We start from the raw sequence: 15,703 nt of genomic DNA, 5'->3' as shown, positions 1-15,703 counted from the left end.
ATTGGAAACTGCTCAAATTGCTTTGTCAATATTCTAAAATCTACATCCAAGTTAACAGATAATTATGACAACCACGTAACAGAAATGCTTGTGATTTTCTACTAAGCGCAAAATTTCAAAAACTTTCACAAACTTACACTGTTTATTATTAAAGATTCAAAAGTCAAAAGTTTTAGTCTAAAGCAGTGGTTCTCTAGTTCCTCATGCTGTGGTGACCCCTAACTATAAAATTAGTCTCACCAGCCAGGCACAGTGGGTGCACGCCTTTAATCCCAGCACTCTGGGAGACAGAGGCTGGCAGATCACTGTGAGGGAAGTTTGGTTTATAAAGCGAGTCCAGGACAGCCAAGGTTACACAGAGAAACCCTGTCTCGAGAAAAACCAAACCAAACAAACAGCACCTCTTTCTTCATTGTGTACATATGTAAGGTGTGTTCACACCATAAATGTAGCTGTGAAAGGACAGATGACAATAAAAGGCATATTCATAGATCATTCTCTACCTTACTTCTTAGACAGGGTCTCTTAGGCAAGAGAGACAGCTCAAGGGTTAAGGGTACCTACTCTCTTACAGAAAACCTGGATTCAATTCCCAGCAAGCACACTGACAGCTCACAACTGTCAGCAACTGCAGTCTCTGTAACTCCTACGCCCACACTTGGGCTTTTTACAGCCATCAGGCACTAAAGTGATGCAGACAAATATCATGGCTATATATGAAGGCAAAACACACATACACATAAAGTAAAATAAATAACATAAGATATATTTACAATTTTAAAATAAAAGTCCAAGTACATTTAAAAAATACTTAATGATTTCAGGAAAACGTTTACTTTTTTTTTGAGGTTTAAAATAGGGTTTTCTGTGTAGCCCTGCCCATCTTGGATTCCCTTTGCAAACGAGGCTGTCCTCCAACTCACAGAGATCTGCCTGCCTCTGCCTCTGCCTCTGCCTCTGCCTCTGCCTGAGTGCTGGGATTAAAGTGATGGGCCATCACCTCGTGGTAAAAATGCTTACTTGTAACTCTTATCAACAATAACTTGCACTAAACTTCAGTAGTGAAAGTTAACCAAGCCCCGAGTTAAACCACCTAACTTTACTAAGAACTACACAAGTAACAGCGTGAAAAATCTTGTTAACATATTATCTTTACTTTTATCTTACAATTATACATTAAAAATGTTATACTTTTTACATATTAATGAAAGGAAAGCAGAAAATTATCTGTCAAAGGACAAGAAACCATTTAACTTGTTCAACAATGTACTTACAGTGCGTGCCTTTGTCTTCCCTCCCTTACGCCTTGAATGTAATACACCAGATTGTCAAAGAACAGCTTCATCATGCTCAGCTCTTTTTCTGCCCACCTGGCCCAGTTGAAAGAAAACAGTAACTTTATGAAAGAGTCAAAGAACAAAAGACATGCCTGTAAAGGAGAAAGTTTTTAAAAAATCTTCACACGTATAACTTTTTGGCTTGGTTTAGCTGTTTTTCGAGACAGATTTCTCTGTGTAGTTGTGGCTGTCCTGGGACTTTTTGCTCTGTAGATCAGACAGGCCTCAAAATTCTGGGACTGAAGACGTGCATCAGCACGCCTAGCTAACGGAACCCACCTTTAGTGTCAGCACACAGGAGGCAGGTGGATCTCTCAACTCAAGGCCAGCCTGGCCTACTTAGCAAAAGCTTTATGAGACCCTGTCCTTTTTTGTTTTAATTATTTGGCTTAGTAGTTAAATGGCACTGGCTGCTCTCCTAAAGAACCCCAGGTTCAATTTCCAGCATCCACACAGCAGCTGACCACTCCCTATTACTTCAGTTCCTGAGAATAAGACGCCTTCTTTTGATCTCCATAGACACTAGGCCCATATGATGCACAAACACTATGCAGGCAAAGCACCATACACATAAATTTTAATTAAACAAATAATTTTAAGGGGCAGATGTTATTATAATTTTCTTTTTCATGTGTATGAGTATTTTGCTCAAGTGTTCTTCTGTACACCATTTGCATGCCGTGCCAGAAAGAAGCCAGAAGAGGCTGCCAACTCAATGCAGTCGGCTGCTTTAAGTTGCCTTGTGGATGCTGAGAATCAAGTCCTGGAAAAGGAGTCAATGCTCTTAATGGCTGAGTCATCACACCAGCACCCTTAGTTGGTGTTTTTAATTAAAAATTCAACATCTGGAAAGGGACAAAAATGGTAACTCAGTTATGCTTTGTTTTTCAGTCAACCTCATGTATACAATATATAATAAGCACCAAGTAAGACAACAAAGTGTGACCCAAAATCAAACCAAACAAAAAAAGCCTATGAGATTTGAGAGTGAACTATACATAATACACCAAAGTGCAGAATAACTGTTAACAGCTTAGGGCTAGAACTTTTTCCTACTAGAGTATATCCTTGGATTACTTTAACATTCATTAGTTATAGCTTTTGCATAAGTGTAAAATTAAGATTATCACTATTAGCCAAATGGTGGTGATCCACGCCTTTAATCCCAGCACTTGGCAGGCAGAGATAGGCAAATTTCTTTGAGTTTGAGGCCAGCCTGGACTATAAAACCAGGCGAGGACAGCCAGGGTGACAGAGAAACCCTGTCTCGGAAAAACCAAACCAACCACCAAACAAGCAAGCAAGCAAGCAAACAAAGCAAGCATATCACTATTAAAGGATAGTTTCACCCCACAGGAGTTCTCTGTAGTGGTCTTATATAAGAAAAGCATTCTTCCTAGAGCTACAGCATGAACTTTGTTTTGCTAACTACAAAGAAAACAAGGCCTACATAATGTCCACATGGTTAAAAGACAGAAAAGGGTAGCAAAATTAAATTATGAATCCCAACTTTTCCTTAGGCACAGTAAAAGCTACCACAAAGCCTGATAATAATTTTCAAAAAAATCTTAAGTATTTTGCATCTTTTATTCACTTACATTGTAATCCAATGTGTATCATAACTGCTACCAAACTGCTGAAAAGTACCAAATAGTTTTGGAAGAAGGCGAAGTGAAATCACTACTGATCTGAAACAGGAAAAGCACAGATTCATAGAATAAAACAAGTGACTCTATAGATTATCAGAAAAAAAAAATTCAGTTCTTCAGAATCTTAAGTGTAAAAGTTCTTAATGAACTTTGAATATAAGTATATCCATATAAAAATAATTGTTTCTAATGTCTAATTTATATATGTAAGCATAAACTCAAGTTTCAAAACTTTCAAACCAAGATTTAAGATACAAGTACAGTACACATCTTTAATTCCAACACTCAGGAAGCTGTGAGTTCAAAACAAGCCTGATCTACAAAGTGAGTTGCAGGCTAGTCAGGGCCACACAGTGAGAACCTGTCTCAAACAAACAAAAAAACCCAACTAAATAAAACAAAGCAAAAATATCTGGTTTAGATCCAAAGTGAAAGGGCCCTTTAAAGTTTGTATTTCTTTCTTTCAAATAAAGTTTATGATAATTATCACTTTTCCCAAATTATTATACTATTTATACTAAAACTGATGGTCACTGCCCTATACACTGTATTTCTAGTAAAATTACACTTTATATTCCAAAGAAGAACAGTAAAGGAAAAAGAATCACTCTAAAATTTAAAGAAAAGTGCTGAGGAGGCAGCTGTCTGTAAAAGACTGACATTTAGGTTGGGATACAGCACAAAGTACCAACTGGCTAACATCTATAAGGTTCCAGGTACATTGAGTGAGAGAGTGAGAGAGTGAGAGAGTGAGAGAGAGAGAGAGAGAGAGAGAGAGAGAGAGAGAGAGAGAGCGCGCGCGTGAGCATGTGTACGCACGCGCGCGCGTGAGAGAGACAGAGAGACAGAGAGACAGAGAGATATGCCACAATACACCAGTAGAGGTCAGAGGATAACTTTTCTAAAATCTGACCTTTTTTCCACTGTGTAGGCCAAAAGGACTCTGGTTTTAGTATTGAGAGGAGCACCTTTACCCTATGATCCTTTATTTCCAAATAAACCTTGTGTGGAGAGGTGATGTTCCAAAGACTGCAACGAGCATGCTAGCCTGCTACATATGAGACCTTACCCAGGAGCAGGTCCTCTATGACTGGTTTAATGCCAGGTGCCACAGAAACATGCAACACATGTCAGAGAATAGATCTCTTTCTAATCTCACTCTTTACCCTGCAGAGTCTCACTATGTAGTTCAGAATGGCCTCAAATTTACAACGTCCTGTAATAGCCTCTCAAGACCAGGGACGACACGTGCGGGTGAACATACACAGTATGTTCTACTTTGTAAAGCTCTATTCTACTGGAGGATAACATGTACCTTTTTTTATTTTTTTTAATTTTATGTACACAACTCTATGAGTACCTGACCTCATTCTTTTAAATACTGTAAAAGTTGAGACCAAAAAAATGGAAACGGGAAAAAACTAATTTCCTTAAAATAAGGTTTTAAGTTAATTTTGTTTTTCATTTAACTTCTTTATATACAACATGAGAAAGTTCAACATTTAATGCAATTTGAAAATAACCACAAATATGTTGCTAGTATTAAAGAAAATATAATTTACATATGAAAATATCATAATGAATCCGATTACTTTGAAAATACACTCTACTGAGAGAACAATCACCTTTTTACAGTATTACTAATCCTTTGCTTATGTTAGAGAGAAGATAAGCTAATCTGAATGCTGAATAAGAACAAGAACTACACTAAGAGATAAAACGCTGACTTTGTAAGAAAACCATCCCTCAACAGAACGTGGAAACCACAACAGCTGAACAGGCCATTGCTATGTACCATTAAATACTAAGAAAGGACTACATTCTGTACAAAGGCATAAAAAGAATTGCTCATCAGCAAGAAAACAATTATAATTCTACTTTACCTGTTGTTCCCTAAATTTTCAAGGCAGCCTTCAATGAATCTCATTCGAATCTGTCTATCCGTAAACCAACAAACCAAAGAACAGAGAAGTTTCTCTGCTTCATTTATTAATCCCTCAGAAAGATTAACCTAAAAAATATATATATATACATACATAGTTATTACTTATCTAGATTGCATTTTACTATAAATTTTTATGTCCTTTTGGGTTATTATACAACTTACCGCATCATCATCTTGCACTATATCCCATAATAAAGTATTTCCTTTCTTGCAAACATTATCCAAATTAATGTCTGTAACAGCATTACTATTAAATTGATGTTTATGAACTGCAGGTCCTAAAGGGGAAGAAGACAGTTGAGTAAAATCAGAAATTTCAGATTTCATACATCAGTAATTCAAATAAAAGTTTAACAAAAAATTCTGAGATTATAAAAATAGTAGAATGATTATTTCAACAATGAATGAACATCAATGTCTATTTATAGTTAGAAGCTACAGTAAAAATAAGTTTTTATTCTATTGTCACTATTTTTAATGACTATTAATGTATCATAAATAGAGAACTATATAAATATCCGAAACTCATATGAAGCATTTAGAGAACTACTCTGAAATAAAATCCTCAGCTTTCTTTTATTGAAAGAGAAGGAGGCTGGAGTGATGGCTCAGGGGTTAAGAGCACTGGCTGCTCTTTCAGAGGTCCTGAGTTCAATTCCCAGCAACCACATGGTGGCTCCAACCATCTATAATGAGATCTGAATCCCTCTTCTGGTGCGCACGAAGACAGAGCACTCATGTACACAAATAAATAAATCTTTAAAAAAAAAGAGAGAGAGAAGGGTAAGCATGGTGGTGTATCACATGCCTTTAATTCCAGCACTTAGAAGCAACGGCAGGAGGATCTCTGTGAGTTACCTGGTGAGACCCTGCCACTACCAAGCCCAGCACACCCTAGGAAAAGGAAAGAGGGTGAGAAGCACTGGTTTAAGTCCCAGCACCCACATGGTGGTGGTTCATAACTACTTTAATTCCATTCCCTAGGAATCTGACAACCTCCTTATGGCTTCCACTGTCAACGAATACACATTGTGCACAGACATACATGCAGGTAAAATACCCGTGCACACAAAAAATTGAAGTAAAAATAAATCTTTTCTGGAAAAAAAAACAAACCTAATTGGATGGTATACTCCAAATAGCAATTTAATCAAGATTCTAACGTAACAAATCAGACTTTGTAATAAAACAATTCCCAAAGCGACTGTTATTTTATAATCCAACCATTATACATTCTTTTATTTTTAAGATTATTTAACCAGGGTGCAGGCCTTTAATTCCAGCACTAAGAAAGCAGAGGTAGGAGGATCTTTATGAGTTCAAGGCCATCCTGGTCTACAAAGAGAGTCCAGACCAAGCAAACCTACACAGAGAAACCCTGTTTCCAAAAAAGAAAGAAAAAAAGAAAAGGATTTAATTATTTTTATTTTATGTGCAGTGGCAATTTGCCTCCATGAGTGCCTGAGAGTGTACCAAATCCCCTGGAATTGGAGTTTCAGACTTTTGTGAACTCCACGTGAGTGCTAGGAACTGAACCCGAGGCCTCGGGAAGAGGCACAGGCCCTCTTACCTCAGCCTTCTCCAGCCCCATTGTTAGAGACTCTTATGTCAATTTTTAATTTTACTCATTCTGATATGAGTATTGCACTAACTCAGGTAAAATACACTATTAACTCTTTCTAAGTATCTTCTTTTATAAAGTAATGCTACAAATCTTTTGTCCAGGTTGCCTGTTGCTGTTTGGAGAGTGTTTTACTATGCTGTCCTTGCTAACCTCAGCTTACTCAGCTATGGAGATACTTGTACATGGACAATCTGAGAGCCTGAGAGTGTAAGAACATGTCACACCTGGGTCAAGTTAACGGCCTGTCTCAATGTGTTCATTACAGCACTAAAGCTTTTGTAATATGACTTGAAAGCATAACCATTGTTTAATTTCCAACTTCTCATAGTTAAAAAATGTGTAAAGTACTAAACTAAGTTAAGTTTTACATTTTAAAAAAGCGATAAAAGAATGGTAACAATTTGTGCTGGGCATGGTGGCCTTTAATCCCAGCACTGGGAGGCTGTGGCAGGCAGATTGTTGTAAGTGCAAAGCCAGCCTGGTCTACAAAAAAAGTTCCAGGACAGCCAGGGCTACATAGAGAAACCCTGTAATAAAAAAAACAAAAAATGAATACCCTCTCAAAAACAAAAAACAAACAAACAAACAAACAGAAACACCACCAAAAAAAAAAAAAAAGATAACAACTTGAAAACATGAAACCAAATTCAGTCTCGTGGGCCCACATTACTTTCAAGCAGCCACCCACAATAATATTATTAACAGGAATATGGACCAATTTCACAAAGAAGCCAATGAATCCCAAGACAGCAAAAGCTTCTATCTGTTTGGTGCATCCTTTAGCCAGCAGAATCCAGTCCTTCACATACTGCTGGCTTGGCTCAGGAAACTATTACATGATCCTTGTCTGTCTGGTGGTTTGAGAGACACGTAGCATAGGAGATCAGTGGTTTCTTTTTCTTTTTCTTTTTTTCTTTTCAGTTTCATGTTCCATGTGTGGGAAGCTGGTCGCAGCCATCTGGTTTACTTTTCTTTAACCGTACTCTCCATTCCCCCAAATTTGGTCAGGTCCTATTACTTTCTTAAATTAAATTTAGAGTATTCTAACTAACCATTTCAGAAACATTTTGATTACCAGATAAATAAAAACCTTGCTTTCTTATTTTCCCAACCTTCTCTAACTCCAAGCAGTCTGTACCTCTGTCTCTATAAATCTGTTCACTCTAGACATTTTATATGAATGGAATCATACACTTTATGTTGTATTTATCTGTAAGTCACAAATTTCCGAAAATAAAATCCACCATTATCACATTTTCCAAAATATGTATGTTTGCCAGGTGGTGGTGGCATAGGCCTTTAATCCCAGCATGTGGGAGGCAGAGGATGGTAGACCACTATGAGTTCGAGGCCAGCCTGGTCTACAGAGTCCAGGACAGCTCAGGCTACAGAGAGACCTTTTCTCGAAAAACAAAAAACAAACAAACAAAAAGCCAAATAGGTGTTTTACTTTTCATTAATATGCATCATCTTTCCCAGTTGGACATTGCTTGATAAAAATATAGACCAAATAGCAGAATAATTGCTAACAATGCAAAATAAACCTTTGCTTCTGTGACCACAGTACCTGAAACAAAAAGGCCTCATTTATACTCATGATGGAGTGTGTAGAATGATTTTATTGTCTTGACAAAAAAGCTATTGTTTAAATTATTTTGGCAAAAGCATTTGAACAGTAACAATTTACTCTTAACCATGCAATTAAATTAGTCCTGCTGTGAACAAGGCAGTTAGTATTCACTTACTACAGAATCTTACCTTGACTAAGATGCTCGTGATAGATAGATGCTAAATTGGGGAGATGGTGTTGGAGATGAGATGTTAGTTCTGCATGGGAATTTATCTGAACTAGTTCCTCTTCACATCCAGACTCTTCACCATCAAAATCAGCCATGTTTTTTTCTGATTTTGCACTGACCTGCGAGCTACTGCAACTGACATCATCTGCACTTAGCATATCATCAACCATATGTCTACAACACACAGAAAACCACAAACTTATTAATTATGAACATTTTTGAGGGAAAGAGGGTGCTAGGATTTAGACCCAGGTCCTATTGCAAGCTCCACATGCACTCTTACACTGAGCTGTATATCCTAGTCCTTCAAACTATAAACTTAGTCACATGCAATAAACAATTTTCCCCCCAAAACTGGATGTCACTATGTAGCTCTGGGCGTCCTGGAACTCACTATGTAGACCAGGCTAGACTCAAACTCACAGAGATCGACAGGCGACAGTCTTCTAAGAACTAGGATCAAAAAAAGTTTGAGTTGCTACGCCTTGCTATATATAATACATGCAGTAACATTGGGCACAAATTATTACATCATCAGAAACTAAGCTGTGTAGTGTAATAAAAACTATAAATATGTCATTATATGAACTAGTTAATTTTATAACATACACCCATCATATTCTATAATATACCTCACTAAAACCAGTTTAAGCAATATTGATACTTGTAAGTATTATATGAACAAATTCATAGTGAATGTTTACATTTGTTCATGCAAGTGCAGTAGAGAATAGGAAATACTCCAATTTAAGGCAGCCAACTAGAGTAAGTATTAATTGAGGAGGACTCAAAGTATGGCTCAATAGTGCACCAGAACCTGAACATGGCCACGCCCTGCAATTAATCCTCAGCACCACCAAAAACTTCAACGGTGATACGTATTTCTAAATACCACCATATTGGGTAATTTTCAAGATATCAAAGACAAAATGATTAAAAATTATGGAAAAGTTCAGATCAGTGCATGGTGCACCCTTGTAATCCCAGTACTCCGAGACTCTTCATGGCCAGGTGTGGTGGGACATTCCTTTAATGCCAGCACTCGGAAGCAGAGGCAGGTGCATCTCTGTGAGTTCGAGACCAGGCTGGTCTACAAAGCAAGTAGAGGACAGCAAAGGCTACACAGAGAAACCCAAAACAAAACAAAAAGTTCAGGATTGATTCAGAGACAGAATATGGAAAATACTTAAGGAAAAATTCAATTATTTGAGTTTGGCGGTGGGGCAGTATTATAAAAAACATGCAATCTTTAAAACTCAATGTCCTTACTGTACCTTCATTTTATCACATCTACCCCCATTGTCATCATCATGAGTTCTGCTAGGGTGTGATGTGTGCGTCTACATGAGGTACTAACCAAATGTTCCAGTCAGTGGTGATTTGGCTCCCACAGAGATATATAACAACATGTATATATTTTTTATTATGTTACTGTTACAAATGAGGAAAAACTCATATACACACACAGATCTGAGGATGTTGCAAAACCATAAGCAAGCCAGGCACACGCCTGTAATCTCAGCACTCAGGAGGCAGAGAGGCACGTGGACCTCAGTGAGTTCTAGACCAGCCTGGTCTACAGAGTGAGCCTAGGACAGCCAAGGCTACACAGAGAGACTCTTTCTCGAAAACCAAAAAACAAAAACTGCATTTATGGTGAGAATTTTAAAAAGTAAAATAAAACCGGGTGTGGTGGTACACACGTTTAATTCCAGCACTCAGGAGGCAGAGGCAGACGGCTCACTGTGAGTTTGAGGCCAGCCTGGTCTACAAAGCAAGTACAGGACAGCCAGGGCTGTTACACAGAGAAGCCCTGTCTCGAAAAATCAAAAAGTAAAATAACATGTATACATATAATTCACTTAATTGAGCTGGATTTTGAAAATTCAGGCAAAATAACAAGTCTTTCTTAGAAAATATATCCTGATAAGCCAAACACTTATCGCTCACCATCAACTCAAAATATAAGTAGTTATACTGAAAATAGCAAGTCAAAAGTTATTTACACAGCCGTGGGTGGTGGCGCATGCCTTTAATCCCAGCACTCGGGAAGCAGAGGCATGTAGATCTTTGTGAGTTCAAGGACAGACTGGTCTACAAGAGTCCAGGAAAGCCAAGACTGCATAAAGAAACTCTGTCTCAAAAAACTATAAATAAATAAATAAATAAATAAATAAATAAATAAATAGTTATTTACACATTTGTGGCAAACACAGTAGCCCATAAAATTCTCACAATAAAACCATAGTGTTTCTAAACAAAGAGAAGTATTCAGGCATGGCGCCCCCAATAGTTTGTTTGGTTTTTAAAAAGTTTTCAGGCCCGCTGTCTCAAACCTGTAACCCCAACAGAGGCAGGTGGGTCTCTTGCAAGTTTTGAGGACAACCTGTTCTACAATGAGACGCTATCTCAAAAAAAGAAATTAAGAAAAAAAGTAAAGCCTTAGTCCTACTTAATTCCACAGTAACAGAATCACTCACTGTTCAATACAAGATATATATTTCACAAATATAAAAACCTTATATCACAACCATTCTTATTAATATCCTAAAATTAGAAGATCCATGTTTATCATCAACACCTAATCCATCTAAAACACATGTGATCCTTACATGTGCTTTCAAGGAATTACTATGAGGACCTCAATATCTAAATTTATACTGCCTAGTACAAAATTTGTTGTGTAAATGTGGCCATTACACCGGGGGAAAAAAATAGCCATTTTAAAGAGCTATATTGTGACTCTAGGATGTGAACTGAGATGGTCAGAAACCAAGCTAGGTCAGTGTTCACATAGCAGGTGCAAAGCATCAGAAGTCATTCCCAGCTTTGCAAAAAACAAACATACATGTAATATTGAATAATTTCAGTTTTTATACTGCTTAAGAGATTACTTATATAAAATATGCAATTAAAATGAACCTTACTTTTTTTCAGTTTTGTAGACTGAACCACAAACCTATGGGATACTAACAGCAGTAACATTTTTGCCCTTTATTTTGCATTTTTAAATTCAACAACAATAAAATTTAATATTACCTATTTGAAAACTGCATTTGTATTTTGTATTATACTACCCATGAATAGTATTCAAGTAAAATCAAATAATTACTAACATTATTTCTCTATATAAAATACACACTAAGCATTTATTTTTAAGCATGCTTACCCATCATGGTGGTGGTGGTGGTGGTGGTGGTGATGGTGGTGGTGAGGGTGGTGGTGGTGGTGGTGGTGATGCTGTGGACCAATAAACTGCCGACAATTAAACAATTCATTCCCAATAGTCTCCCCAAGGAAGTCCCCACTTCGTGTGATACAAGACTCCTGAGAACCTTGTGCTATGTGGGCAGAACTCATTTCCCCTGAAATATGCTCTGGGTCTTCAGAGTGAGCACAGGCATCTAGCATTCGTATTCGATTATCTACAGACGGCAATGACTCAGTGTTAAAGACCAGGTCCTTTCCTGTTCCACTACTTGTCCCATTTCTTTCAGATGTGCCTTGGGATTCCCCCAAGCCAATGCCAGCTTGGTTTTCTAACGTTCTGTTTCGAAGTTCTGTACCACAACTATTTTTGGGAGGATTATGACCATGATCATCATCTTCTTCTTCTTCTTTAAGGGCTTCAATGTCTGCAATGTCTTCTGACTGCACCTCACTCCCAGGGCTCCCAGCTGACTGGCTTGCATGGCTTGAATTGACTTCATTGCTTGATCCATCACTATGCCCACTGCTGCTACCAGGACCACTGCTTCCATCTTCACCACTGTTCGCAGTTTCATCAGAACTTCCTTGCATGGATTCCTATATTTATAAACAAACACATTTAAAAATTCAGACCAGCTGGAAAGAAAGAAGCTGGCATGTACATAGTGTGCTGATTTTTCTTAAACGTTACATGTATTTATTCTGAGTGTCTGCATGCATGTGCAATGGCATACTTGTGGAGGTCACAGGGCAGGAGTTGGTTCTCCTCTTCTACTGTGGATCACAGGGATGCCAGGTCTGACAGTCTTGATGTCAAGCGCTCTTACCTATCTTCTGAGCCCCATAACATGCTTTTTTGATCATGTTTTTTGAGACAGGGTTTCTCTGTGTAGCCTTGGCTGTCCTGGACTCACTTTGGAGACCAGGCAGGCCTCAAATTCACAGAGATCCACCGGCCTCTGCCTCCTTCAGTATTTACTTACTTCTGTGTCAGAAAGTCGCTGTTGCACATGTTTGGTTCTATTAATAAGCTGCTCATCCATTTCAATGTCACTGGCTCCACTCTGATGTGTATCACTGTTATCACTACTTTGAGGACTCGCTGCAGGAGACCCTAAAATAGAATTTTATACTTTTATTTCTGATTTGAATTAACATATATCTGATAGGACACTTGAAGTATTCTTGATTTCTTGAAGTATTCATCAAAGTTTATACTAAGCAGCCAAAAATACCACCTCTAAATTTGTTATTTCTGAAGAAGATAAAGGAAATCTCAATTCAAATATAAATACCAAATGATTTCAATTAAACAAAATTTGTAAGACGAGGGGTGGGGCCATATAGCTCAGTGGTATGCTCATTTGGTGTCTAACAGGCTTAGGACTACCACAAGAGTTTTTAAAAAAAAAAAAAGTCAATGAATAGTTCAATAGTTTAAAAAACCTCTCTTTTTCTCAAAATAAAAGCTGTGACTGTAGCATACACTGCATAAACATATACACTCCATAAAACCAATGAGCTCAGAAGTCACAGGAACTCCCAGTCACACTGCCATGCATTTCTAAGGCTGGACTTACAAGGTGAAGGAGCTGCTCTTCTAAGCTCTTCTTCCTCTGAAGGAAAAGGAAACAGGAGGAAAAATTCTAAGTGACTGAGCTTCTCTGCGATAGCACAGATGCTTATGTATGTAAGACACAGACAGGGAAACCTGCCTGTTATTGTGGGAGCCTGCACAGGAAAGTCTAAAACAAGTATATAATGTCAAAAGAAAACGGGGAGTAAATACATAATTTTAGAAACTCAGTCAAAACTGCCCATGCATGCAACCAACAAGTTATAAAATCTCTCATGTACAACAGCAAAAAACTATGAAGCATTTAAAAAAAAAAAAAAAAGAATTTTTATGGTCTAATCTTAAAATTACTTCTAACAAAGCATTTTGTTCCTTTTCCATAAGAAAAATTAAATATAAACTTACTAACATCTGAAAACATGTACACTGCTTGAAGGTTAAGGAAAAAACGGTGACCAAAAACACTTTATAAATCACCTAAAGCTGAGCCTTAAAAAAAAAAAAAAGAGCCTACATCTCACTCCAAATAGTATTCCTATCTCAAATTTCACTTAAAATTGAGATAAACTTGTGAGTACACATTCTACCTTTTATCTGAAACACATAGGATTTTAACATGTATCAGAGTGTTTATTCTTAATTTTATACAATAAACACAACATTCATTTTTTATTCATATACTTGATTGATAGCCTAAATATAATTTTACCTATTATTTGTAGTGCACTCATGACTAGGCAGTGACCAGTGACGTAGGTAAAGATGTAGATTGTCTATGTGTGACAGCAGTGTATGGTCTGGAGAATTCTCAATGCTCAGATTAGGAGTGTTCACACTGTGCTAGCACATAATACTAGACACCACAATAATAAACTCAAAATCTGGTACAACTTACTTCAAATTACAATATAACTGACTGACCTTTCTTATTTCCAATGGGCATATTAGTGTTCAGTAATGACGCAAAGGAACTCTGTTTGGACAGCTGAGCCTTGGCTGCAAGTGCATTGTTCCACAAAGCTTTGATCAGCATGGACGCCAAGTACAGCGTCTAAGAGAGAGGCATTAAGGTTAGAGGCTGTGGGCAGACATATAAGAAATTTAATACTTTAAAATTGGAATGAAATTAAAACAATACATAAATTACAAGTGAAATGATCTGGACAACTAAGCAAAATTCTAATCTTGCAGAAAATGAAACAGACCTATATATTCACAAAGTATTTACCTGTTCAGTATGAACACTTGGCTCAAGAGCTGAGACAAGATTAAGTAAATGTCTAAGTGGCACAGGATCCAGATTCTTGATCAGTGAAGGGAATAAGTCATGAATATATCGACTACAGTGTTTGAGCTATAAAATAAAGAGACAACAGTTTAAGCTGCTCTAAGTAATTTAATTTATTGATACAAAAAGCTTGTAAAGTCAACATCAATTATTAAACACTGGTAAAAGACTAATTACAGAATCGCATAAATGGCACCATTTAAACAAACAAACAAAAAACCAAAATTTAACTGACTTATCTTAGCCAAAGAATATAAATTAATTTCTAGTCAGAAAAGGGAAGCAAACATTTTTTATATTTAATTAAAATTTTAATATACGTATGTTTTTGAGGTCATTAACAGAAAAACAACCCAAAAGGGCTTGAGAAGAACTAGGAGTAGAGCCACATGCCTGTAATTCCAGCACTTAGGAAGGGAGAGGCAGGCGGAACTCAGTGAGCTCGCGGCTAGCCTGGTATACATACTGAGTTCAGGACAGCCAGGACAACAGAGAAACCCTGTCTCAAAAAAATATACATACATACATACATACATACATACATACATACATACATACATGGGTGGGCTTGAGGAAATAGTTCAGAGATAGAGTACATGCCTGCATTGTGAAACCCTAGGTTTGATCCCCAATACTAAAAATAATGGCTATAACATAGGCAACTAAAACCAAAAAAAAAGGGCTGCAGAAATGGCTCAGCAGTTACGACAGTTAAGAGCACTGGTTGCTATTTCAGAGTTCCAGGGTTCAATTCCCAGCACCCACATGGCAGTTCAAAACTATGTATCTCTAGTTCCACGGGAATCCCATGCCCCCTTCTGGCCTCTGCTGTGCACTGCGCACATATGATGCATAGACAGACAGACAGACAGACAGACAGACAGACAGACAGACAGGCAAAACATCCATACACATAAAAATAATAAATAAAATGTTATAAAATTATTTTTAAAGAAAAGGAAAAACTTAAAACAGGAAACCTGTTTTCAAGTGGATTACATTCTGATTGTAGACAGAGAAACCCAGCCTTAAAAAAACAAAAACAAAAGCAAAAGAACTCTTCTAAGCTTCCTTTGAAGGCAAAGGAACCAGGAAAAATTCTAAGTGCTGGTTATTGTGGGAGCATGCACAAAAAAATCTAAAACAAAGTATATAATGTCAACAAGTTATAGAAACTCTGATGAACAAAACCCAAAAAGGGAATTTTTATGTTCTATCTTAAAATTTCTTCTAACATTGTGTTCCTTTATCATAAGAAAAATTAAACATTACAAG

At 37.2% G+C, this 15,703-nt stretch overlaps 1 protein-coding gene across 7 annotated transcripts in view; it reads right to left on the bottom strand.

Moving 5' to 3' along the window:
* USP34 (ubiquitin specific peptidase 34) overlaps positions 1-15,703 on the bottom strand; it is a 176,598-nt gene that overhangs the window by 108,421 nt on the left and 52,474 nt on the right. For 6 of the 7 annotated variants that reach the window (XM_084798362.1, XM_084798363.1, XM_084798360.1 and 3 more), the window contains exons 11-19: positions 14,369-14,494; positions 14,062-14,191; positions 12,548-12,678; positions 11,524-12,161; positions 8,314-8,528; positions 5,094-5,209; positions 4,870-4,997; positions 2,936-3,025; positions 1,275-1,370 (exon numbers count right to left, since the gene is read on the bottom strand). In XM_084798362.1, the coding sequence (XP_084654488.1) occupies positions 1,275-1,370; positions 2,936-3,025; positions 4,870-4,997; positions 5,094-5,209; positions 8,314-8,528; positions 11,524-12,161; positions 12,548-12,678; positions 14,062-14,191; positions 14,369-14,494 (1,670 nt within the window). Of the gene's footprint in view, positions 1-1,274; positions 1,371-2,935; positions 3,026-4,869; positions 4,998-5,093; positions 5,210-8,313; positions 8,529-11,523; positions 12,162-12,547; positions 12,679-13,144; positions 13,181-14,061; positions 14,192-14,368; positions 14,495-15,703 lie in introns of all 7 variants that reach the window. The other variant, XM_084798364.1, reaches the window with a different exon arrangement.

The sequence above is a fragment of the Acomys minous genome (assembly GCF_964271855.1).
Source record: "Acomys minous genome assembly, chromosome: 10".
Classification (NCBI taxonomy): domain Eukaryota; kingdom Metazoa; phylum Chordata; class Mammalia; order Rodentia; family Muridae; genus Acomys; species Acomys minous.
The sequence above is the reverse complement of the archived record's forward strand: the minus strand, read 5'-3'. Positions and strand labels throughout refer to the sequence as shown.